At 62.0% G+C, this 22890-nt stretch overlaps 2 protein-coding genes across 3 annotated transcripts; one reads left to right on the top strand and one right to left on the bottom strand.

Annotated features, from left to right (window-relative positions):
- Positions 1–48: 48 nt before the first annotated feature.
- Positions 49–10512, bottom strand: LOC142599003 (uncharacterized). 2 transcript variants are annotated; one of them, XM_075738527.1, is made up of 10 exons: positions 10409–10512; positions 9705–9755; positions 8724–8885; positions 8410–8538; positions 8085–8173; positions 6902–6998; positions 5486–5682; positions 4626–4734; positions 2339–2511; positions 49–419 (listed from the first exon to the last, which is right to left on the bottom strand). In XM_075738527.1, the coding sequence occupies exons 1-10, from the start codon at positions 10457–10459 to the stop codon at positions 149–151; spliced, it is 1329 nt and encodes a 442-aa protein (XP_075594642.1). In that variant the 5' UTR covers positions 10460–10512; the 3' UTR covers positions 49–148. The 2 variants fall into 2 exon arrangements, with proteins under 2 accessions (XP_075594642.1, XP_075594643.1); XM_075738528.1 differs by lacking the exon at positions 8410–8538.
- A 5171-nt stretch (positions 10513–15683) lies between these two features.
- Positions 15684–22530, top strand: ZBTB45 (zinc finger and BTB domain containing 45). Its single transcript, XM_075738526.1, has 3 exons — positions 15684–15779; positions 16711–17790; positions 21863–22530. The coding sequence occupies exons 2-3, from the start codon at positions 16767–16769 to the stop codon at positions 22216–22218; spliced, it is 1380 nt and encodes a 459-aa protein (XP_075594641.1). The 5' UTR covers positions 15684–15779; positions 16711–16766; the 3' UTR covers positions 22219–22530.
- The last annotated feature ends 360 nt before the right edge of the window (positions 22531–22890 follow it).

The following is a 22890-nucleotide window of genomic DNA, read 5'->3' as shown; positions in this document are numbered from 1 at the left end:
AGCCCCCCCCCTGAATAAGCCCCGCCCCTACTGCTAGAGGTGGGGGGGGTCCCAGGGGGCAGTTTCTAGGGGCTCCTTGGGACCGAAGATACTTTCAGGGCTGGTCCCCAGGGGTGGTTTGAGGGTCCCCTCCATACTGGGGGTGGTTTCAAGGTTCCCCCCCAGCACTGGGAGTGGTTTCGAGGCTCCCCCCAGGGCCGAGGGTGGTTTCCAGGCCACCCCCAGAACCAGCAGCCTTTTGGTGGGTCTCCCTGGGGGCAGTTTCCAGGCCCCCCCTGGAGCTGGGGGTGGTTTCGAGGAGCTCCCTGAGGGTCCAGGGAGGGGACCCGCTGTCCTCGCTCTCCTCGCTGTCCTCGCTGTCCTCGTCCTCCTCCCGCAGCATGCGGCGCACCGTGCGGGACAGCGTCAGCGGGTCGCACCTGGGGGAGGATTTGGGGTGGGCCCCGGAGCCCCCCGCTATCCCATAATACCCCATACAGCCCCATGCAGCCCTATACAGCCCCCCGCTATCCCATAATACCCCATACAGCCCCATGCAGCCCTATACAGCCTCCCACTATCCCATAATACCCCATAACCACCCCCCGCTATCCCATAATACCCCATACAGAGCCCCCCACTATCCCATAATACCCCATAACCGCCCCCCGCTATCCCATAATACCCCATACAGCCCCTCCCAGGCCCATAGGGCACTATGGGGTCTATAGGGTCTCCTGGGGGGTGTGGTGGTCTATAGTAAACTATAGGGTGCTATAGGGTGCTATAGGGACACATAGGGTGCTATAGGGTCCATAGGGGAGGTATGGGGGGGCTATAAGGAGGCTGTGGGGATCTATAGGGTGCTATAGGTGCCCATAGGGAGGTAAAGGGGGGCTATAAGGAGGCTATACAGATCTATAGGGTGCTATAGGTGCCCATAGAGTGCTCTAAGGAGACCACAGGGAGCTATAGGGTCCCATAGGGGAGGTACAGAAGGGGCTATAAGGAGGCTGTGGGGATCTATAGGGTGCTATAGGTGCCCATAGGGAGGTAAAGGGGGGCTATAAGGAGGCTATACAGATCTATAGGGTGCTATAGGTGCCCATGGGGTGCTCTAAGGAGACCACAGGGAGCTATAGGGTCCCATAGGGGAGGTATGGGGGGGCTATAAGGAGGCTGTGGGGATCTATAGGGTGCTATAGGTGCCCATAGGGAGGTAAAGGGGGGCTATAAGGAGGCTATACAGATCTATAGGGTGTTATAGGTGCCCATGGGGTGCTCTAAGGAGACCACAGGGAGCTATAGGGTCCCATAGGGGAGGTATGGGGGGGCTATAAGGAGGCTGTGGGGATCTATAGGGTGCTATAGGTGCCCATAGGGAGGTAAAGGGGGGCTATAAGGAGGCTATACAGATCTATAGGGTGCTATAGGTGCCCATGGGGTGCTCTAAGGAGACCACAGGGAGCTATAGGGTCCCATAGGGAGGTAAAGGGGGGCTATAAGGAGGCTGTGGGGAGCTATAGGGTGCTATAGGTGCCCATAGAGTGCTCTAAGGAGACCACAGGGAGCCATAGGGTCCATAGGGGAGGTATAGGAGGGGCTACAAGAAGGCTACACAGATCTATAGGGTGCTATAGGTGCCCATGGGGTGCTCTAAGGAGACCACAGGGAGCTATAGGGTCCTATAGGGGAGGTACAGAAGGGGCTATAAGGAGGCTGTGGGGATCTATAGGGTGCTATAGGTGCCCATGGGGTGCTATAAGGAGACCACAGGGAGCTATAGGGTCCCATAGGGGAGGTATAGGGGGGCTATAAGGAGGCTGTGGGGAGCTATAGGGTGCTATAGGTGCCCATAGAGTGCTCTAAGGAGACCACAGGGAGCCATAGGGTCCATAGGGGAGGTATAGGAGGGGCTATAAGAAGGCTACACAGATCTATAGGGTGCTATAGGTGCCCATGGGGTGCTCTAAGGAGACCACAGGGAGCTATAGGGTCCTATAGGGGAGGTACAGAAGGGGCTATAAGGAGGCTGTGGGGATCTATAGGGTGCTATAGGTGCCCATAGAGTGCTCTAAGGAGACCACAGGGAGCCATAGGGTCCATAGGGGAGGTATAGGAGGGCCTAAAGGAGGCTATACAGATCTATAGGGTGCTATAGGTGCCCATAGAGTGCTCTAAGGAGACCACAGGGAGCTATAGGGTCCCATAGGGGAGGTATAGGAGGGCCTAAAGGAGGCTATACAGATCTATAGGGTGCTATAGGTGCCCACGGGGTGCTATAGGTGCCCATGGGGGCTATAAGGAGACCACAGGGAGCTATAGGTGCCCATAGGGTGCTATAGGTGCCGGCGCCCACCTGAGGCGAGCCCGCAGGGTGGCCACATGGCGCGCGGTGGCCGCGGCCCCGTCCCCGACGTCCTCGAGCGCCCGGCGCAGTCGGTGGCCCTGGGCTCGTGCACGGGCCGTCCCCGCGGCCACCGCGGCCACCCGCTCGCCCAGCACCCGCCCTGACGCCTCCACGGCCTGCGCCTGCGGGACACGGGGGTGTGGGGACACGAGTGGGAGTGGGGACACGGGGGGTGTGGGGACACGGGGGGTGGGGACACGGGGGGAGTGGGGACACGGGGGGTGGGGACACGGGGGGAGTGGGGACACGAGTGGGAGTGGGGACACGGGGGGTGTGGGGACACGGGGGGTGTGGGGACACGGGGGGAGTGGGGACACGAGTGGGAGTGGGGACACGGGGGGTGGGGACACGGGGGGAGTGGGGACACGAGTGGGAGTGGGGACACGGGGGGGAGTGGGGACACGGGGGGGTGGGGACACGAGTGGGAGTGGGGACACGGGGGGGGTGGGGACACGGGGGGAGTGGGGACACGAGTGGGAGTGGGGACACGGGGGGGAGTGGGGACACGGGGGGTGTGGGGACACGGGGGGAGTGGGGACACGAGTGGGAGTGGGGACACGGGGGGAGTGGGGACACGAGTGGGAGTGGGGACACGGGGGGGAGTGGGGACACGGGGGGGTGGGGACACGGGGGGTGGGGACACGGGGGGTGTGGGGACACGGGGGGTGGGGACACGGGGGGAGTGGGGACACGGGGGGTGTGGGGACACGGGGGTGGGGACACGAGTGGGGACACGGGGGGGGGGGGGACACGAGTGGGAGTGGGGACACGAGTGGGAGTGGGGACACGGGGGGTGGGGACACGGGGGGAGTGGGGACACGAGTGGGAGTGGGGACACGGGGGGGAGTGGGGACACGGGGGGGTGGGGACACGAGTGGGAGTGGGGACACGGGGGGTGTGGGGACACGGGGGGAGTGGGGACACGAGTGGGAGTGGGGACACGGGGGGTGGGGACACGGGGGGAGTGGGGACACGGGGGGGTGGGGACACGGGGGGAGTGGGGACACGAGTGGGAGTGGGGACACGGGGGGGGTGGGGACACGGGGGGAGTGGGGACACGAGTGGGAGTGGGGACACGGGGGGGAGTGGGGACACGGGGGGTGGGGACACGGGGGGGAGTGGGGACACGGGGGTGTGGGGACACGGGGGGAGTGGGGACACGAGTGGGAGTGGGGACACGGGGGGGAGTGGGGACACGGGGGGGTGGGGACACGGGGGGAGTGGGGACACGGGGGGTGTGGGGACACGGGGGGGAGTGGGGACACAGGGGGAGTGGGGACACGGGGGGAGTGGGGACATGGGGGGAGTGGGGACATGAGTGGGGTGTGGGGACATGAGTGGGAGTGGGGACACGGGGGGGTGTGGGGACACGGAGGGGTGTGGGGACACGGGGGGAGTGGGGACACGGGGGGGAGTGGGGACACAGGGGGAGTGGGGACACGGGGGGAGTGGGGACATGGGGGGAGTGGGGACATGAGTGGGGTGTGGGGACATGAGTGGGAGTGGGGACACGGGGGGGTGTGGGGACACGGAGGGGTGTGGGGACACGGGGGGGAGTGGGGACACGGGGGGGAGTGGGGACACAGGGGGAGTGGGGACACGGGGGGAGTGGGGACATGGGGGGAGTGGGGACATGAGTGGGGTGTGGGGACATGAGTGGGAGTGGGGACACGGGGGGGTGTGGGGACACGGGGGGAGTGGGGACACGGGGGGTGTGGGGACACGGGGGGGAGTGGGGACACAGGGGGAGTGGGGACACGGGGGGAGTGGGGACATGGGGGGAGTGGGGACATGAGTGGGGTGTGGGGACATGAGTGGGAGTGGGGACACGGGGGGGTGTGGGGACACGGAGGGGTGTGGGGACACGGGGGGAGTGGGGACACGGGTGGGGTGGGGGTGTGGAGACATGTGGGGAGTGGGGACATGGGGGGAGTGGGGACACGGCGGGGGGGCGTGGGGACATGCGTGGGGCATGGGGACACGTGTGGGGCGTGGGGATACATGTGGGGCGTGGGGACACGTGTGGGGCATGGGGACACATGTGGGGCGTGGGGCCCCAGGGTGTGGGGCGTGGGGTGACACGGGGACGTGGGGCAGGAGGACTTGGGGCGTCACAGGGTGACGGGGGGTGACGCCTCCGCACCGCCCTCCCCCCCACCCATGGAGCCACACATGTGATGTCACCCCCACATCCCCCCCCCCCCCGTGATGTCACGCGCGGGTGACGTCACCCCACCTGCAGGCGGTAGCGCTCCCCCCGCAGCCGCTGCTCCTCCGCCTCCGCCAGCAGCAGCCGCAGGCGTCGCCCCGCTGCCCGCGCCGCCCGGCTCAGCGCCGCCCGCGCCCTGCACCCATGGGTGCCCCACGTCACACCACGGCACCCATAGGGTGACCCACGGCACACACACACACACACACACCTCCCCCCCCGCACCCATGGGCACCCTGGGTCACCTGGTGGGGCCCCGTGGGACCTGCTGTCACCCCACAGCACTCGTGGGTACCCCGTGTCGCCCCCACGGCACCCCACAGCACCCATGGGTGCCCCACGGCATCCAGCAGCACCCGTGGGAAAGCCATGGGGGTGACCTCGGGGACACTGTGGGCACACTGGGACAAACTTGGGCCACCCTGGGTCACCCTGAAGCCACCTTGGACCACCCTGGGGACACCCAAGACCACCCTGGGGTCACCTTGGGCCACTCTGGGACCATCTTGGACCCCCCTAGGACACCCTGGGGTCACCTTGGGACCACCTTGGACCACCCTTGGGCCACCCAAGACCACCTTGGGGTCACCTTGGGCCACCCTGGGACCATCTTGGACCACCCTGGGCCACCCAAGACCACCCTAGGACACTTGGGGGCCACCCAAGACCACCCTGGGGCCACCCTGGGGCCACCCAAGACCACCTTGGGGTCACCTTGGGCCACCCTGGGACCATCTTGGACCACCCTGGACCACCCAAGACCACCCTAGGACACTTGGGGGCCACCCAAGACCACCCTGGGGCCACCCAAGACCACCCTGGGACCATCTTGGACCACCCAAGACCACCCTGGGGCCACCCAAAGCACCCCGGGTCCCCCGGCTCACCCAGCCTCGCGGTGCAGGAGCTCCTGGAGGTGGAGGCAGCGGGCGCGCAGGGCGGCCTCGGCGGGACCTGGGGGCACCCTTGGGTGCTGCAGCCGCCCCCGCAGCACCCGCTGCTCCTGCTCCAGCCGGGCCCGCGCCCCCGCCGCCTCCTGTGCCTCTGCCCCCGCCGCCACCAGTGCCTGCTGCAGCTCCTCCGCCTGCACCCAACGGTGGCACCCGTGGGGGGTCAGCACCAACCCCGGTGGCACCCACAGCACCCACACAGCACCCACGGCTACACCCACAGCACCCCCCTGTGCCCCCACACAGCACCCACAGCACCCACACAGCACCCACCAGTGCCCTAACACCTGCACCCACAGCACCCGCAGCACCCGCACAGCACCCATGTCTGCCCTAACACCTGCACCCACAGCACCCATCCCTGCACCCACAGCACCCGCAGCACCCGCACAGCACCCATGTCTGCACCCACAGCTGCACCCACAGCAGCACCCACCCCTGCACCCACAGCACCCACCTGTGCCCCCACAGCAGCACCCACAGCACCCACCCCTGCACCCACAGCACCCACAGCAGCACCCACACCTGCACCCACAGCACCCACCTCTGCACCCACAGCAGCACCCACAGCAGCACCCACAGCACCCGCACAGCACCCATGTCTGCACCCACAGCTGCACCTACAGCACCCACACAGCACCCACAGCAGCACCCACCCCTGCACCCACAGCACCCACCTGTGCCCCCACAGCAGCACCCACAGCACCCACCCCTGCACCCACAGCACCCACAGCACCCACCTGTGCCCCCACAGCAGCACCCACAGCACCCACCCCTGCACCCACAGCACCCACCTCTGCACCCACAGCACCCACAGCAGCACCCACAGCAGCCCCACAGCACCCACAGCAGCACCCACACCTGCACCCACAGCAGCACCCACAGCACCCACAGCAGCACCCACAGCACCCACCCCTACCCCCACAGCACCCACAGGTGCTCCCTATGCCCCCATAGGTGCCCCCATGCCCTCCCCACATGTCCCTCCATACGTCCCCCCCGTGCCCCCCATCCCGCCATACATTCCCCTATAGGCACCCTCACGTCACCCCCCCCCGTGCCCATAGGTGCCCCACACATCCCACCTTACATCTCCCATAGGTCCCTCGCATCTCCCCCCTGCATACCCCTATAGGTCTATACGTCCCCCCTATACATCCTGCCATATGTGTCCCCCCCATGCCCATAGGTGCGTCCCCGCGTCCCCCCTTAATCTCCCTCTGGGTGCCCCATGGGTGCTCCCATGCCCTCCATACATCCCCCATAGCTGCCCCCCCCATGTCCCCTATAGGTGCCCCCCCCCCCCGTGTCCCCTATAGGTGCCCCCCTATGGCCCCCATAGGTGCCGCTGACCTGGGCCTGCCGCTGGTGCAGGCGCTGCTGCAGCACCCGGTTCTGCTCCCGCAGCTCCGCCAGCGTCGCCTGCAGGTCCCCGGGGTCCCGGCCCCCCCTGCACCCATAGCAGCTATAGGGGCCGGGGGGTGGGGGGCGCGTGGGGACCGCGGGGGTATAGGGGACACGTGGGGGGGGGGGGCTATAGGGGACAGGCTGTGGGGGCTATAGGGGCCACACCATGGGGGCTATAGGGGATGCACCATGGGGGCTATAGGGGACATCATAGGGGCTATAGGGGACAGGCTGTGGGGGCTATAGGGGCCACACCATGGGGGCTATAGGGGATGCACCATGGGGGCTACAGGGGACGTTATGGGAGCTATAGGGGACATCATAGAGGCTATAGGGGATATGCTGTGGGGGCTATAGGGGATGCACTGTGGGGGCTATAGGGGACAGGCTGTGAGGGCTATAGAGGACATGCTATGGGGGCTATACTGGATGCACCGGGGGGCTATAGGGGACATACCGTGGGGGCTATAGTGGACACACCGTGGGGGCTATAGGGGACATACCATGGGGGCTATAGGGGATGCACCGGGGGGCTATAGGGGACATGCTATGGGGGCTATAGGGGACACACTGTGGGGGCTATAGGGGACATACCATGGGGGCTATAGGGGATGCACTGAGGGGCTATAGTGGACACACCGTGGGGGCTATAGGGGACACACCTTGGGGGCTATAGGGGATGCACCGGGGGGCTATAGGGGACATGCTATGGGGGCTATAGTGGACACACTGTGGGGGCTATAGGGGACATACCATGGGGGCTATAGGGGATGCACTGGGGGGCTATAGGGGACACACCTTGGGGGCTATAGGGGATGCACCAGGGGGCTATAGGGGACACACCGTGGGGGCTATAGGGGATGCACCGGGGGGCTATAGGGGACATGCTATGGGGGCTATAGGGGACACACTGTGGGGGCTATAGGGGACATACCATGGGGGCTATAGGGGACACACTGTGGGGGCTGTGCCATGGGCCCTATAGAGGGGACACTGTAGGGGCTATAGGGGACACACTCGGGGCTATAGGGACAGGCCATGGGTTCTATAGGGGACAGGCCATGAGGGTGCCCTATAGAGGACGTATAGAGAGCTTTGTGGGCGTGGCCGGGGAGGGGCGGGCACTCACGTGGGGCTGGGTGGGCGTGGCACGCGGGCAGCCACGTCATCGCGCTCCTGCTCCGCCTGCCGCCGGGCACGCTGGGCTGCCGCTACCGCCTGGGGGCGGGGCCAGCATGGACACGCCCCCCGGGAAGCCCCGCCCACCACACCACAGCACCCCCAGACCCACTCCCGTAGCCCCGCCCCCATGCTCATATAGCCCCGCCCCTCTGTTCCGTAGCCCCGCCAATGCATTTAGCCCCACCCCATTCTCTCATAGCCCCGCCCCCGAGGTAGCTTAGCCACACCCCTCACCCTTTAGCCCCGCCCACCCCGGCCTTAGCCCCGCCCACCTGCCGCAGCCGCTCCAGCTCCGCCTCCCTGACGCGACGCTGTGACTCCGCCTCCTGCGCCCGGAGCTCCGCCCCTGCCCGCGCTGCACGTGCGGCCTCCAGCTCCGCCCACAGCAGATGCCCCGCCCCCTGGAGGCGGGGCCGTGTCAGGACAGTGCCACAGACCCCGCCCCCACAGATCCAAAGCCCCGCCCACCCCTTCATGCCCCACCCACTCTCCTAAGTTCCCGCCTTCTTTCTAGGCCACTCCCCCTCTGACCACGCCCCTCAGATTCCACCACAGCCACGCCCCCCTCAGGCCCAGCCCCGCCCACCTGCTGCTGGCGCAGGCGCTCATAGGCCCGGTCTCGTGCCCGACAGGCTCCGCCCACTCGGGCCTGGGCTCCGCCCACCGCTATCTCCAGTGCCCGCAGGGCCCCGCCCGCTGCCAGGCTCCGCCCCCGCTCTGCCGCCAGGCTCCGCCCCAGCGCTGCCACCTGCCGGGGGTGGGAACAGGCTGTGAGTGACAGCTCTCGGGCCCCGCCTCCAGGTGATGGACAGCTCCCAGGCCCCTCCCCAAGGATGACTGACAGCCCCGCGCTCCACCCCCCCATGGTGATGGACGGTTCCAATCCTACCTCGAGGGCGATGGGCACCCCCATGTCCCGCCCACCAGGGTGATGGACACGCCTTGCCCCACCCACCAGGGTGATGGACACCCCCATGCCCCACCCACCAGGGCGATGGACACCCCTTTGCCCCGCCCACAAGGGTGATGGACACCCCTTTGCCCCGCCCACCAGGGTGATGGACACCCCCATGCCCCACCCACCAGGGCAATGGACACCCCCATGCCCCGCCCACAAGGGTGATGGACACCCCTTTGCCCCGCCCACAAGGGTGATGGACACCCCTTTGCCCTGCCCACCAGGGCGATGGACACCCTCATGCCCCGCCCACAAGGGTGATGGACACCCCTTTGCCCCGCCCACCAGGGTGATGGACACCCCCATGCCCCACCCACCCGGGTGACGGACACCCCTATGTCCCACCCACCCGGGTGATGGACACCCCTATGTCCCACCCACCCGGGTGACGGACACCCCTATGTCCCACCCACCCGGGTGATGGACACCCCTATGTCCCACCCACCAGGGTGACGGACATCCCCTTGCCCTGCCCACCAGGGTGATGGACACCCCTATGTCCCACCCACCCGGGTGACGGACAGCCCCCACGCCCCGTCCATTGGGACAATGTGCTAGCCTGTGACTGACAGGTGCTGGCCACGCCCCACCCCTCAAGGCCCCGCCCACCTGGTTGCTGAGGTCACGAAGCTCCTCCTCCAGCTCCCGCCTGTGCTCTGCCTGGGGGGGGGGAACACAGGGACCGGGGGGTCCCTTGGAGCCCCTTGGAGGCGGGGGGGGGGGGGGGCGGGGACAGGGGACAGAGCCCGGGTGCCTTCCCACGGTGGGGGGAGGGGAGGGCTCCCTGGGTTTCCCTCCCCCGCCCCGTGCCCTAATTCCCGCCAGGCTCTGGCCCGGGGCCCGGGGGGCCGGCGAGGGGCTCGCGGAGGCCTGGGGTCCCCTGGGTAAGTCGGGGAGGGGGTGGGGAGCGCAGATGCCTGGGTCCCCTGGGTGGGGGGGGGGGCCCAAATGTTTGGATCCTACCCCCCACCCCACCCCCGCCCCAGACCCCGGGGTGCCCCCAGGGCGGGTTGAGGCTTCCCTGGATGCCTGGGTCCCCCCCGCAACATTTGGGTCCCCCCTAAAACATGGGGCCCCCTGGATAGCTGGGTCCCCCCAACACCTGGGTGTGTGTCCCCCCAGACACCTGGGTTCCCCCCAAAACCTGGGTCCTCCCCCCAACACCTGGGTCCCCCCTGGACACCTGGGTCCCCCCCAACACCCAGATCCCCCCCAACACCCGCGTCCCCCCCCCAACACCTCGGTCCCTCCCGCAGACAGCTGGGTGCCCCCCCCGACACCTGGGTCCCCCCCAACCCCTGGGTGCCCCTCACCTGCACCAGCCTGGTGGGGCCACGTTGTCCCCCATCACCCTCATCTGCCATGGTACAAACTGGGGGGGGGGGCTGGAAGAACAGAGATCCTGGGGAGACCCTACAATAACACACCCCCCCCCTGCACCCCCCAAGCAGCGGCAGCCTGGACCCCTGGGTGCCCCCAGCAGGACTCAGATGTCGGGGGCGGAGGGGGGTCCCCTCACCTGTCGTGAGTCCGTCCCTGCGATGCCGAACCCGGGACCGTGGGAAGTCCCTGTGCCACCCACGCCGTGGGCACGGGAGGACGGAGGCGTCCGGGCACCTCCTCCCCTCAGGCTCTACCCGCCCATCCCTCCGGGCACCCAGATGTCCAAGGAGATCAATTCAGCTCCACCAACCTCAACCCTTGGGCATCACCACCCGCCCTTGCCGGAGGGATTTGGGAGTCCGGGCACCTCCCCAGAGCACCCAGGAATCCGGGCACCTCCCCAGGGATCTGGGTACCCCCCGAAAGGAAGTAGGTGTTGGGATATTCCCTGGATGGTGGGAATGACGGCGATGTCATACCACCACCTGCGACATCACGGTGCCAGCTGCGATGCCGTAGCGGGAAGGAAAGCCCAGGCAGGGAAGGGCCAAGGGGGGTGGATGAGGCTGTGGGAGCAGCCGTGATGTCACGGTGATGGCATCACAGGGAGAGGAGAGTGTGGTGGAAGTGACGTCACCGCCGGGAGCCTGTGACTGACCAACACGCCCATGGGCGTCAGGGGACCTTCCTGGTGGGTACACAGCTGCAGCAGGGGGGTCATTGTGTCATACAAATGGCTGTCCCTGAGGTAATCTGTACGGAGTGACGTCAGCATGGGTCAAAATGGAGAAACACAGGGTGACATGGGTCAACACAGATGGCCATGAGTCAACACAGGTCAAAACGGGTCAAGGGGGATCAACGCGGGTCAACACAGGTCTACACGGGTCAAAATGGAGGAACAGAGTGTGACGTCGGTCAACACAGATCAGCATGGATCAACACAGGTCAACAACATGGACCAGCAGACATCAGCACGGGTCAACACGGGTCAATCCAGAGCAGTGGGGGTCAAGTCAGCTCAAGGAAGATCGACAGCAAGACGGGTCAGCAGGGATCAGCGCAGGTCAACACAGGTCAACACGGATCAACATGGATCAATGTGGGTCAATGAGGGTCAACAAACACAGATCAACATGGGTCAATACAGACTGATGTGTGTCAACATGGAGTGACACGGGCTGACACGGGCCAACACGGGTCAAAAAACATGGGTCAACACATATTAACACTGGATCAACATGGGTCAACACAGATTGACACGGGTCAACACGGATGAACACAGGTCTATATGGGTCAAAATGGAGCACCACAGCGTGACATGGGTCAACATGGGTCAACATGGATCAGTACAGAGCAACATGGGTCAACATAGGTGTTTTGGGTTTGGGTGGCAAGGTTTTGGTAGTGGGGGGGGCTACAGGGGTGGCTTCCAGGAGAAGCTGCTAGAAGCTTCCCCTGTGTCTGACAGAGCCAATGCCAGCCGGCTCCAAGACGGACCCACACCGCTGGCCAAGGCCAAGTCCATCAGTGATGGTGGTAGCGCCTCTGGGATAACAGAGTTAAGGGGAGAAAAAAAAAAGTAGCGGCAGCTTTTGCAGCCAGAGAGAGGAGTGAGAAGATGTAAGAAAACTCTGCAGACACCAAGGTCAGTGCAGAAGGAGGGGCAGGAGGTGCTCCAGGCACCGGAGCAGAGATCCCCCTGCAGCCCATGGTGAAGACCATGGTGAAGCAGGCTGTCCCCCTGCAGCCCATGGAAGGAGGATGAGGGGGTGTAGAGATTCCACCTGCAGCCCGTGGAGGACCCCACACCGGAGCAGGTGGAGGCACCTGAAGGAGGCTGTGACCCCGTGGGAAGCCCACGCTGGAGCAAGCTCCTGGCAGGACCTGTGGACCCGTGGAGAGAGGAGCCCACGCCAGAGCAGGTTTGCTGGCAGGACTTGTGACCCCGTGGGGGACCCACGCTGGAGCAGTTTGCTCCTGAAGGTCTGCACCCCATGGGAGAGACCCACGCTGGAGCAGTTCATGAAGGACTGTAGCCCGTGGGAAGGACTCACGTAGGAGAAGTTCATGGAGAACTGTCTCCCATGAGAGCGACCCCACGCTGGAGCAAGGAGGAGTGTGAGGAGTCCTCCCCTGAGGAGGAGGGAGCGGCAGGGGTGGGGAGTGAAGTTGGGCCCAGGAAGAAGGGAGGGGTGGGTGGGGAGGGGTTCTAAGATTTGGGTTTATTTCTCGTTACTTTGGTTTCTGGGTAATTAGATGAATTTTTCCTAAGCTGAGTCTGGTTTGCCCATGACGGTCATCAGTGATCAATCTCTCCCTGTCCTTATCTCGACCCACCAGCCTTTCGTTATATTTTCTCTCCCCTGTCCAGCTAAGGAGGGGAGTGATAGAGTGGCTGTGGTGGGCACCTGGCCTCCAGCCAGGGTCAACCCACCACAAAGGGTTAACAAGGTTCAACACCGCATCAACGTGAGCCACCCCAGAGTGACATGGGTCAATATGAGTTGACATGGGTCAACAAGGTTCAGCACCGCATCAGCATGAGCCAACACAGATTGACACGGGTCAACACGGATGAACACAGGTTTATATGGGTCAAAATGGAGCACCACAGAGTGGCATGGGTCAACATGGATCAGTACAGGTCTACATGGGTCAACATGGGTCAACAAGGTTCAACACTGCATCAACATGAGCCACCACAGAGTGACATGGGTCAACATTGGTCAACATGGGTCAACGAGGTTCAACACTGCATCAACATGAGCCACCACAGAGTGACATGGCTCAACATGGCTCAACATGCCTCAACATGGCTCAACATGGATCAGTACAGGTCTACATGGGTCAACATGGGTCAACAAGGTTCAACACTGCATCAACATGAGTCACCACAGATTGACATGGGTCAACATGGATCAGCACAGGTCTACATGGGACAACATGGGTCAAAATGGAGCAAGACAGAGTGACATGGGTCAACATAGATCAACATGGATCAATGTGGGTCAACACATGGGCCAGCACAGGTCAAGAAACATGGGTCAACACAGAGTGACATGGGGCAGCATGGGCCAACATGGGCCAACACGGGTCAAGAAACATGGGTCAATACAGACAGACATGGGTCAACGTGGAGTGACACAGGTTGCCATGGGCCAACACGGGCCAACACAGGTCAACACGAGTCAACACGGGTCAACTCGGGTCATCATCAGCCAACATCACCCCACCACATGGGACAGCCACAAGGATTGGGTTGCAGAGGGTGGAGCTCTGGCACAGTCGTGATGTCATCATGGGGGCAATGAATGATGTCAGAGACAGAAGGGAATCAACATGAGAAGTCAGGTCATGCCAGGGCCAGGAAGTGACATCATCAGTAGGCAAGAAGTGACATCACTCACAGAGTACGATGATTATGCCTAACAGAGCCATCTCTGATGTCACCAAGGGCCCAGGAAATGACATCATCAGCTTACCAGGATGCGTGACAGACCCATTCCGAGCAGTGATGTCATCGCTGGATGAAGAAGTGATGTCACTGCCGGACGCAGGGCATGAAGCGACATCAGGGGCAGACCAGGAGGTGCCACCACCCTCCCAGCCAGCTGTGACATCACCAGCAGACCAACCGCCCCTACAGGGGTGCTATAGGGGCCAGCTTGGCCCTATGGCCCCTATATACCATGTAGGGGATCCCTGAGCCCACAGAGATCCCTATAGGGATCCCTAGGGGGATGTCTATAGGGGACCCTGACCCTGTGTGGATAAACACAGGGATCTATAAGTGATCGAGGCCCTATAGGGGACTACAGAGGGTCCAGGCCCTGTGGGGATCCCTATGGGGATCTACAGGGCATCTGGCACCTATAGAGATGCCCAGGATCTGTAGGGGTCTGGAGGGACTCACAGCTGTATGGGGGTCTATAGGGGGATCCCTATAGGGGATACAGGAGGGGGTGGTGTCTATAGGGCAGGAAGGTGTCCATGCAGGTCTATAGGATGACCAAGCTCCACAGGGATCCCGATGGGACTGCATAGGTGATCTCAGACCTACAGGGAACCCCATGGGGTTCTATAAGGCACCCATGATCTATAGGGGTCTTAGGGGATCCCAGCCCCTGTGGAGACCCCTCTGTGGGTCTATAGAGGACCGTGACCCTATGGAAGTCCTTCTGGGAGCCTACAGAGGATCAGGGCTCAGTGGGAGTCTATAGGGCACTGCAGCCTTATAGGGTAGCTATGGGAGCCTATAGGGGATCATGGACCTGCTGAGAGCTGTGGAGCTCTATAGGGGAACCCAGTCCTATGGGAGTCCCTATGGGGGTCTATAGGCATTCATATACCACAGGGGTCCTTATGGAGGTCTATAGGGGGTCCCAACCCTACAGGGCTTCCTATGGGGTCTATAGGGTATTGTAGCACTATGGGTGTCTTTATGGGGGATCCCTGTCCTATGGGGGTCTATGGGGGATCCTTATGGGGGTCTATGGGGGATCCCAGTCCAGGAGGGATTCTATGGGGGTCTGTGGGGGATCCCTGCCCTATGGGGGTCCCTATGGGGGTCTATGGGGGATCCTTATGGGGGTCTATGGGGGATCCCAGTCCAGGGGGGATTCTATGGGGGTCTGTGGGGGATCCCTGCCCTATGGGGGTCCCTATGGGGGTCTATGGGGGATCCTTATGGGGGTCTATGGGGGATCCCTGCCCTATGGGGGTCCCTATGGGGGTCTATGGGGGATCCTTATGGGGGTCTATGGGGGATCCCAGTCCAGGGGGGATTCTATGGGGTCTGTGGGGGATCCCTGCCCTATGGGGGTCCCTATGGGGGTCTATGGGGGATCCTTATGGGGGTCTATGGGGGATCCCTGCCCTATGGGGGTCCCTATGGGGGTCTATGGGGGATCCTTATGGGGGTCTATGGGGGATCCCAGTCCAGGGGGGATTTTATGGGGGTCTGTGTGGGATCCCTGCCCTATGGGGGTCCCTATGGGGGTCTCTGCCCCATGGGGGTCTGTAGGGGCCCGCGGCCCCGCAGAGATCCCCGCCGATACCCCACAGGCCCCCGCGGGGGGGGGGGGGGGGGGGGGGGGGAGTGACCGCTCCGGCCCCGTCTCTATGGTGCGGGGGGGGTGTGGGAGGACCGCGCCGCCATCCCCTCTCTATGGTCTCCGCTCACTTCCGCTCCGGCCCCTCCGAGCGGGCGGCCCCGGAAGTGACGCGCGGAGCTGCCAAAAGCGGCGGCGAAGGCGCTTCCGGGTGTCGGGGCCGGCGGCGGTTCCGGCGCGCGCGGAGGTGAGTGCGGCCCCGCCCCCCCCGCCCCGCCCCCTGGCGCGTGAGGCCCTGGAAAGGGGGGGGGGGGGGGGGGGGGGGGGATGTCCGCGGCGTGTCGTCACACCCCGGTGACGTTCCCTGGAGGTGTCCCCGGCCCCCTGGTGACGCCCTGTAAGGTGTACCTCAAGCCGCCGTGATGTCATCAGCGCTGTCCCCAGCACCCCGTGACGTCCCGCAGGGTGTCCCACACCCTGTCAAGGTCCCCAGCTCCTGGTGACATCACAGAAGGTGTCCCCAGAGCCTGGTGACGTCATGGTGTCTTCTCCACACCTCGTTGATGTCCCCAGCTCCTGGTGACATCACATAAGTGTCCCCAGAGCCTGTTGACGTCATGGTGTCTTCTCCACACCTCGGGTGACATCACAGAAGGTGTCCCCAGAGCCTGGTGACGTCGTGGTGTCTTCTCCACACCTCGTTGATGTCCCCAGCTCCTGGTGACATCACATAAGGTGTCCCCAGAGCCTGGTGACGTCGTGGTGTCTTCTCCACACCTCGTTGATGTCCCCAGCTCCTGGTGACATCACATAAGGTGTCCCCAGAGCCTGGTGACGTCATGGTGTCTTCTCCACACCTCGGGTGACATCACATAAGGTGTCCCCAGAGCCTGGTGACATCGTGGTGTCTTCTCCACACCTCGGGTGACATCACAGAAGGTGTCCCCACCCCCCGGCCATGCCCTGGTGGCATCTCCACACCATGTTGATGTCCCCAGATCCTAGTGACGTCTTGGTGGCGTCTCCACGCCACCTTGATGTCCTCAGCCCTGGTGACATCCCATAAGGTGTCCCCAGCCCCTGGTGAAGTCGTGATGGCTTCTCCACACCACGTTGATGTCCCCAGTCCCTGGTGACACCCCATATGACATCCCCAAAGCCTGTTGTTCTTCCTTCAGGTATCTCCAGACCTCGCCGAGGACCCCGGTCCCCACCGGCGCCCGTCCCCGCGGCCATGGCGGAGGCGGTTCACTACATCCACCTCCAGAACTTCAGCCGTTCGTTGCTGGAGACCCTCAACGGGCAACGCTTGGGCGGTCACTTCTGCGACGTGACGGTTCGTATCCGTGAAGCCACCCTACGAGCTCATCGTTGCGTCCTGGCTGCCGGCAGCCCCTTCTTCCACGACAAGCTTCTGTTGGGTCACTCGGCCATCGAGGTGCCACCCGTTGTCCCCAGCGGGGCGGTGAGACAGCTGGTGGAGTTCATGTACAGCGGTTGTTTGGTGGTGGCCCAGTCGGAAGCTCTGCAGATCCTCACCGCCGCCTCCATCCTCCAGATCAAGACGGTCATCGACGAATGCACCCAAATCATCTCCCAAAGCCGCGGTCCCAAGGTGCTGCCCCCCTCCCGCCCGCCCCGTCCCGAAGCCGCCGCGGCACCTGCCGAACCCTGCCACAAATCTCTGCCGCCGCCGCCGCCGTTGTCAGACCACGACGTCCGTTTCGGTCCGGCCGATCCTGCGCCGAGCTGCCACAGCCGAAAGCAACGTCAACCGCTGCGGCTTCAACTGCCGGTCAAAGAGGAGGAAGAGGAGGAGGAGGAGGAAGAAGGAGGAGGCGCCGGCGGCGCCGGTGAGGAAGGCTTCATCCCCCCGCCCTTCGCCGCCGAGGACCCCCCGTTTTTCGGAGCTGCCGAGGTCTTTGCCGACGCCTTCCTGCCTCCGTGGCCCGGCGAGGACGGGGGCAAGTTCGGGCCCGACTGCAGCCTGGAGGCACCAGGCCGGGCGCCGGCGTTTGGGGCCAAGGTGGGGGGCAACGGTTTTGGCTTCGCGCCGCCTGCGCCGCCACCGGTGCCGCCGCCGTCGCTCTACGAGGGGGGCACGGAGGGGGGGCTGAGCGGGGCGTGCGTCCCACCGACCCCCGAGGTGCCCCAGCCTGGCCCATCGCGTTGCACCGAGCCTTCCTACCAGTGCGGCCACTGCCAGAAGACCTTCAGCTCCCGCAAGAACTACACCAAACACATGTTCATCCACTCCGGTGAGGGGACACGGTGCGGGGGACACGGTGGGGACACCGGGCGGGGGGGGACATGGGGCTCAACCAGCTCCCCGGGGGGGCCGTGGAGCCGGAGCTGGTCCCTTGTGAGGGACGCGATGGGGACGGGGAGGGAGGGGGAAGGTGGGGAGATGCTGGGGGGACAAGGACATGGGGCAATGGAGATGGTGCCGTGGGGGGACATGGAGGGATGGCGACAGGGACGTCACGGGGGTCCATGTTGACCTGTGTTGACCCATGTCACTCCCATGTCAATCCATGTTGACCTGTGTCACTCTGTGTTGACCCATGTCACTATGTGGTGACCCACGGGTTGGCCCGTGTTGCTCTGTGTTGATCCATGTTGACACGTGTTGCTCCACGTGATCAGTGTTGACCTGTGTTCACCCATGTTGACCTACGTTGACCCATACCAATCTCTGTTCCCCCACGCTGACCTGTGTTGACCTGTGGTGCTCCATGTCAGTCCATGTTGACACATGTTGCTTGGTGGTGATCCAGCTGACGTGCCTTGCTCCATGTTGATCAGTGTCATGGTGTGGACTCATGTTGACCTGTGTCACTATGTGGTGACCCATGTCAGTCTGTGTTGACCCGCGTTGATCTGCATTGCCTCGTGTTGACCCGTGTTGACCTGTGCTGACCAGTTTTGACCCATGTTGACCCGTGTTGATCCACGTTGACCCTGTTTATCTGTGCTGACCCATGTCACTCTGCGTTGCTCCATTTTGACCCACGTAGACCTGTGTTGATCCATGATGTCCCGTATCATTGTGTTGACCCATGCTGATCCAGTGTTGACCTGTGTTGACCCATGTTGACCTGTGTTGACCCATTTTGACCCGTGTTGATTACTGTTGACCCATGCCAATCTGTGTTAACTCATGTTGATCTGCCTTGCTTTGTTAATCTGGTGACCCATGTTGATCTGTGTTGCTCCATGTTGACTTGTGTTGATCTGCGTTGCTCCATGTTGACCTGTATTGATGTGTTGACCCGTGTCGCTCTGTGTAGCTCCATTTTGACCCACATTGGTCTGTTGGCCCAATGTGACCTATGCTGATCCATGTTAATCCATGTTCACCTGTGGATCCACGTTGATCCATGTTGGTCTGTGTTGACCTATGTTGATCTATGTTCAGTCATGTCCCTCCATGTTCCCTGCGTTGACCCTCATCGATGCACGTCACTCCCTTTTGACCCATGTTGATCCATTGACTTGTGTTGATCTATGTTGACTCATGTTGACCCATGTTACTCTGTGTGTACCTGTGCTGATCCATGTTGACCTATGTTGACCCACATTGACCCATTAACTTGTGTTGCCCCATGTTGCTCCATGTTGACCCGTATTGATCCATGTTGACCTGCAGTGATCCATGTTGACCCCTATTGATCCATGTTGACCTGCAGTGATCCATGTTGACCCCTATTGATCCATGTTGACCTGCAGTGATCCATGTTGACCCCTATTGATCCATGTTGACCCGTATTGATCCATCTTGACCCTGTCAACCTGTATTGATCCATGTTAGAGGAAACAGTCTAGGAGGTTCCTGGAGTGTGTGGAAGAGAACTTCCTGCCACAGCTGGTAAGTGAGCCTACCAGGGGAGGTGTCTTGCTCGACCTCCTGTTCACAAACAGAGAAGGACTGGTGGGAGATGTGGTGGCCGGAGGCTGTCTTGAGCTTAGCGACCATGAAACAATAGTTTTTGATTCACAGTGAAGTAAGGAGAGGGATCAGCAAAACCACTACCATGGACTTTCGGAGGGTAGACTTTGGCCTGCTCAGGATACGGGTTGAGGAGTGTCCCTTGGGAGACAGTCCTGAAGGGTAAAGGGGTCCAGGGAGGCTGGGCATTATTCAAGAAGGATGTCTTAAAGGCACAGGAGCAAGCCGTCCCCATGTGCCGTAAGACAAACGGGTGGGGAAGACCCAGGGAGCTTTGGCTGGGACTCAGGAAAAAAAGGAGAGTCAGAAGGGGCAGGCAACTCAAGAAGAATATGGGGGTCTTGTTAGGTCATGCAGAGAGAAAATTAGAAAGGCCAAAGCCCAGCTAGACCTCAGTCTGGCCAGCGTTGGAAGGGATGACAGGAAATGTTTCTACAAATACATCAACAACAAGAGAGCCAAGGAGAATCTCCATCCTTTATTGGATGCTGGGGAACATGGCCACCAAGGATGGGGCAAAGGCTGAGGTACTTAATGCCTTCTCTGCCTCAGTAATAGTCAGAGCAGTTGTCCTCAGGGCATTCAGCCCCCTGAGCTGGAAGACAGGGACGGAGAGCAGAATAGACCTCCCATGGTCCAGGAGGAAGCAGTTCATGACCTGCTATGGAAGCTGGAAACTCACAAGTCTATTTGGCCGGATGGGATCCACCCGAGAGTTCTGAGGGAGCTGGTGGAGGAGCTTGCCAAGCCACTCTCCATCATTTATCAACAGTCCTGGTTAACAGGGGAGGTCCCAGGCGACTGGAGGCTTGTCAATGTGACGCCCATCTACAAGAAGGGCTGGAAGGAGGATCTGGGGAACTACAGGCCTGTCAGCCTGACCTCGGTACCAGGGAAGATTATGGAGCGGTTCATCTTGAGTGCGCTCACCAGGCAGGTGCAGGACAACCAGGGGATCAGGCTCAGCCAGCACGGGTTCATGAAAGGCAGGTCCTGCCTGACTAACCTGATCTCCTTCTATGACCAGGTGACCTGCCTAGTGGATGAGGGAAAGGCTGTGGATGTTATCTACCTGGACTTTAGTAAAGCCTTTGATATGGTCTCCCACAGCATTCTCCTAGAGAACCTGGTGGCTCATGGCTTGGGTAGGTGCACTCTTCGCTGGGTGAAAAACTGGCTGGAAGGCCGAGCCCAGAGAGTTGTGGTGAACGGAGTTAAATCCAGTTGGTGGCCGGTCACAAGCGGTGTTCCCCAGCGTCCAGTCTTGGGGCCAGTCTTGTTTAACATCTTTATCAAGGATCTGGACAAGGGGATCGAGTGCACCCTCAGTAACTTTGCAGATGACACCAAATTGGGTGGGAGTGTTGATCTGCTTGAGGGTAGGAAGGCTCTGCAGAGGGATCTGGAGAGGCTGAATCGATGGGCCAAGGCCAACTCTATGAGGTTGAACAAGGCCAAGTGCTGGGTCCTGCACTTGGGTCACCACAACCCCAGGCAACGCTGCAGGCTTGGGGCAGAGTGGTTGGAAATTTGCCTGGCGGAAAAGGACCTGTGGGTGTTGGTCAACAGCCAACTGAATATGAGCCAAAAGTGTGCCCAGGTGGCCAAGAAGGCCAACAGCATCCTGGCTTGTATCAGGAACGGTGTGGCCAGCAGGAGTAGGGAAGTGATCGTTCCCCTGTACTCTGCACTGGTGAGGTTGCAACTCAAGTACTGTGTTCAGTTTTGGGCCCCTCACTCCAAGAAGGACCTTGAGGTGCTGGAGCGTGTCCAGAGAAGGGAAATGAAGCTGGTCAAGGCACTGGAGCACAAGTCTGATGAGAAGCAGCCGTGGGAACGGGGGTTGTTTAGCCTGGAGAAGAGGAGGCTGAGGGGAGACCTGATCACTCTCTACAATTACCTCAAAGGAGGTTGCGGTGAGGTGGGTGTTGGTCTCTTCTCCCAAGTAACTAGCAAAAGGACAAGAGGAAATGGTCTCAAGTTGCGTCAGGGGAGGTTTAGATTAGATATTAGGAAAAATTTCTTCACTGAAAGAGTGGTCAGACATTGGACCAGGCTGCCCAGAGAGGTGGTTGGAGTCACCATCCCTGGAGGTGTTCAGAAAACGTGTAGACGTGGCACTTTGGGACATGGTTTAGTAGACATGGTGGTGTTGGGTCGACGGTTGGACTTGATGGACTTTTCCAACCTTAAAGATTCTATGATTCATGTTGACCCCTGTTGATCCACATTGACCCGTATTGATCCATGTTGACCCGTCAACCTGCGTTGCTCCATGTCGATCCATCAACCTGTGTTGTTCTGTGTTGATCCATGTTGACCCACACTGATCCATGTCGACCTGTATTGATCCATGTTGACCCATGGTTGTCTTTCTGTAGGCGAGAAGCCCCACCAGTGCTCCATCTGCTGGCGCTCCTTCTCACTCCGTGACTACCTGCTGAAGCACATGGTGACCCACACGGGCGTCCGTGCCTTCCAGTGCGGCGTCTGCTGCAAACGCTTCACCCAGAAGAGCTCCCTCAACGTCCACATGCGCACCCACCGCCCTGAGCGCTTCCAGTGCCGCCTCTGCACCAAGGGCTTCTCCCACCGCACCCTCCTCGAGCGCCATGCTGCTGCCACCCACCCCGTGCCACCACCGGGCCCACCGCCGGGGCCGCCGCCACCTGAAGCCGGGCTGGCAACGTGGCCAGGCGCCGAGGCTGCGGGTGCCGGCCCAGCTCACACGGCATGAGGGTGCCCCCGGGGAGGGATCTCTGTCACCCCTGAACTGCCTCGGGGGTTGGGCTTTGGGGCAACCCCATGCCCATGGATGAGTCCCCAGGGCTGTCTCAGCACCCTGGGGTGAAACCTGGAGGACTTTAACCCCAGCCCAGCCATGGATTTGATGCCCTGGATGGAGAGACGGAGGGAGATGGGGTCCATCCCGCTTGTCCCCTCCCAGCGACATGGCTTCCGTCCCCCCAAACCGCGGTGGTGGGGGCGGTTAAACAGACTTGATGGCGCCGGCAGGTGGTGAAAATCAACACGCGGGTTTTAAGGACCATTTTAGTGCCGTTATTGCGGGTTTTTTACCTAAAAGTTCTCCCCCTCCTCACTGCTTGCCCACGTGACATCTCACCTACTGAATGGTGGGTGCCAACCCTGGGCATGTGGCCACCACGGAAGGGTCATGGTAGACATTGGCCACGTCATGAACCCTTCCCAAGTGTTTGCATTGGTGATGGGCAACAAAAAGGCCAAACCACACCCCCGTGGCTACCACAGAGTGACTGAGGTAGCCGTTGGCCACATCCTGAGTCCTCCCTAAGTCTTTGTGTTCGTGTTTTTCCCCAGTCCCGTGGCTTTTTGCCTACATAGGTTCCCCACAAGCCAACGATGGGCGTTGATGGAGCCAAACCACGTC

Source organism: Balearica regulorum, chromosome 33 (assembly GCF_011004875.1).
Source record: "Balearica regulorum gibbericeps isolate bBalReg1 chromosome 33, bBalReg1.pri, whole genome shotgun sequence".
Classification (NCBI taxonomy): domain Eukaryota; kingdom Metazoa; phylum Chordata; class Aves; order Gruiformes; family Gruidae; genus Balearica; species Balearica regulorum.
This window is presented reverse-complemented; position numbering and strand designations above follow the sequence as displayed.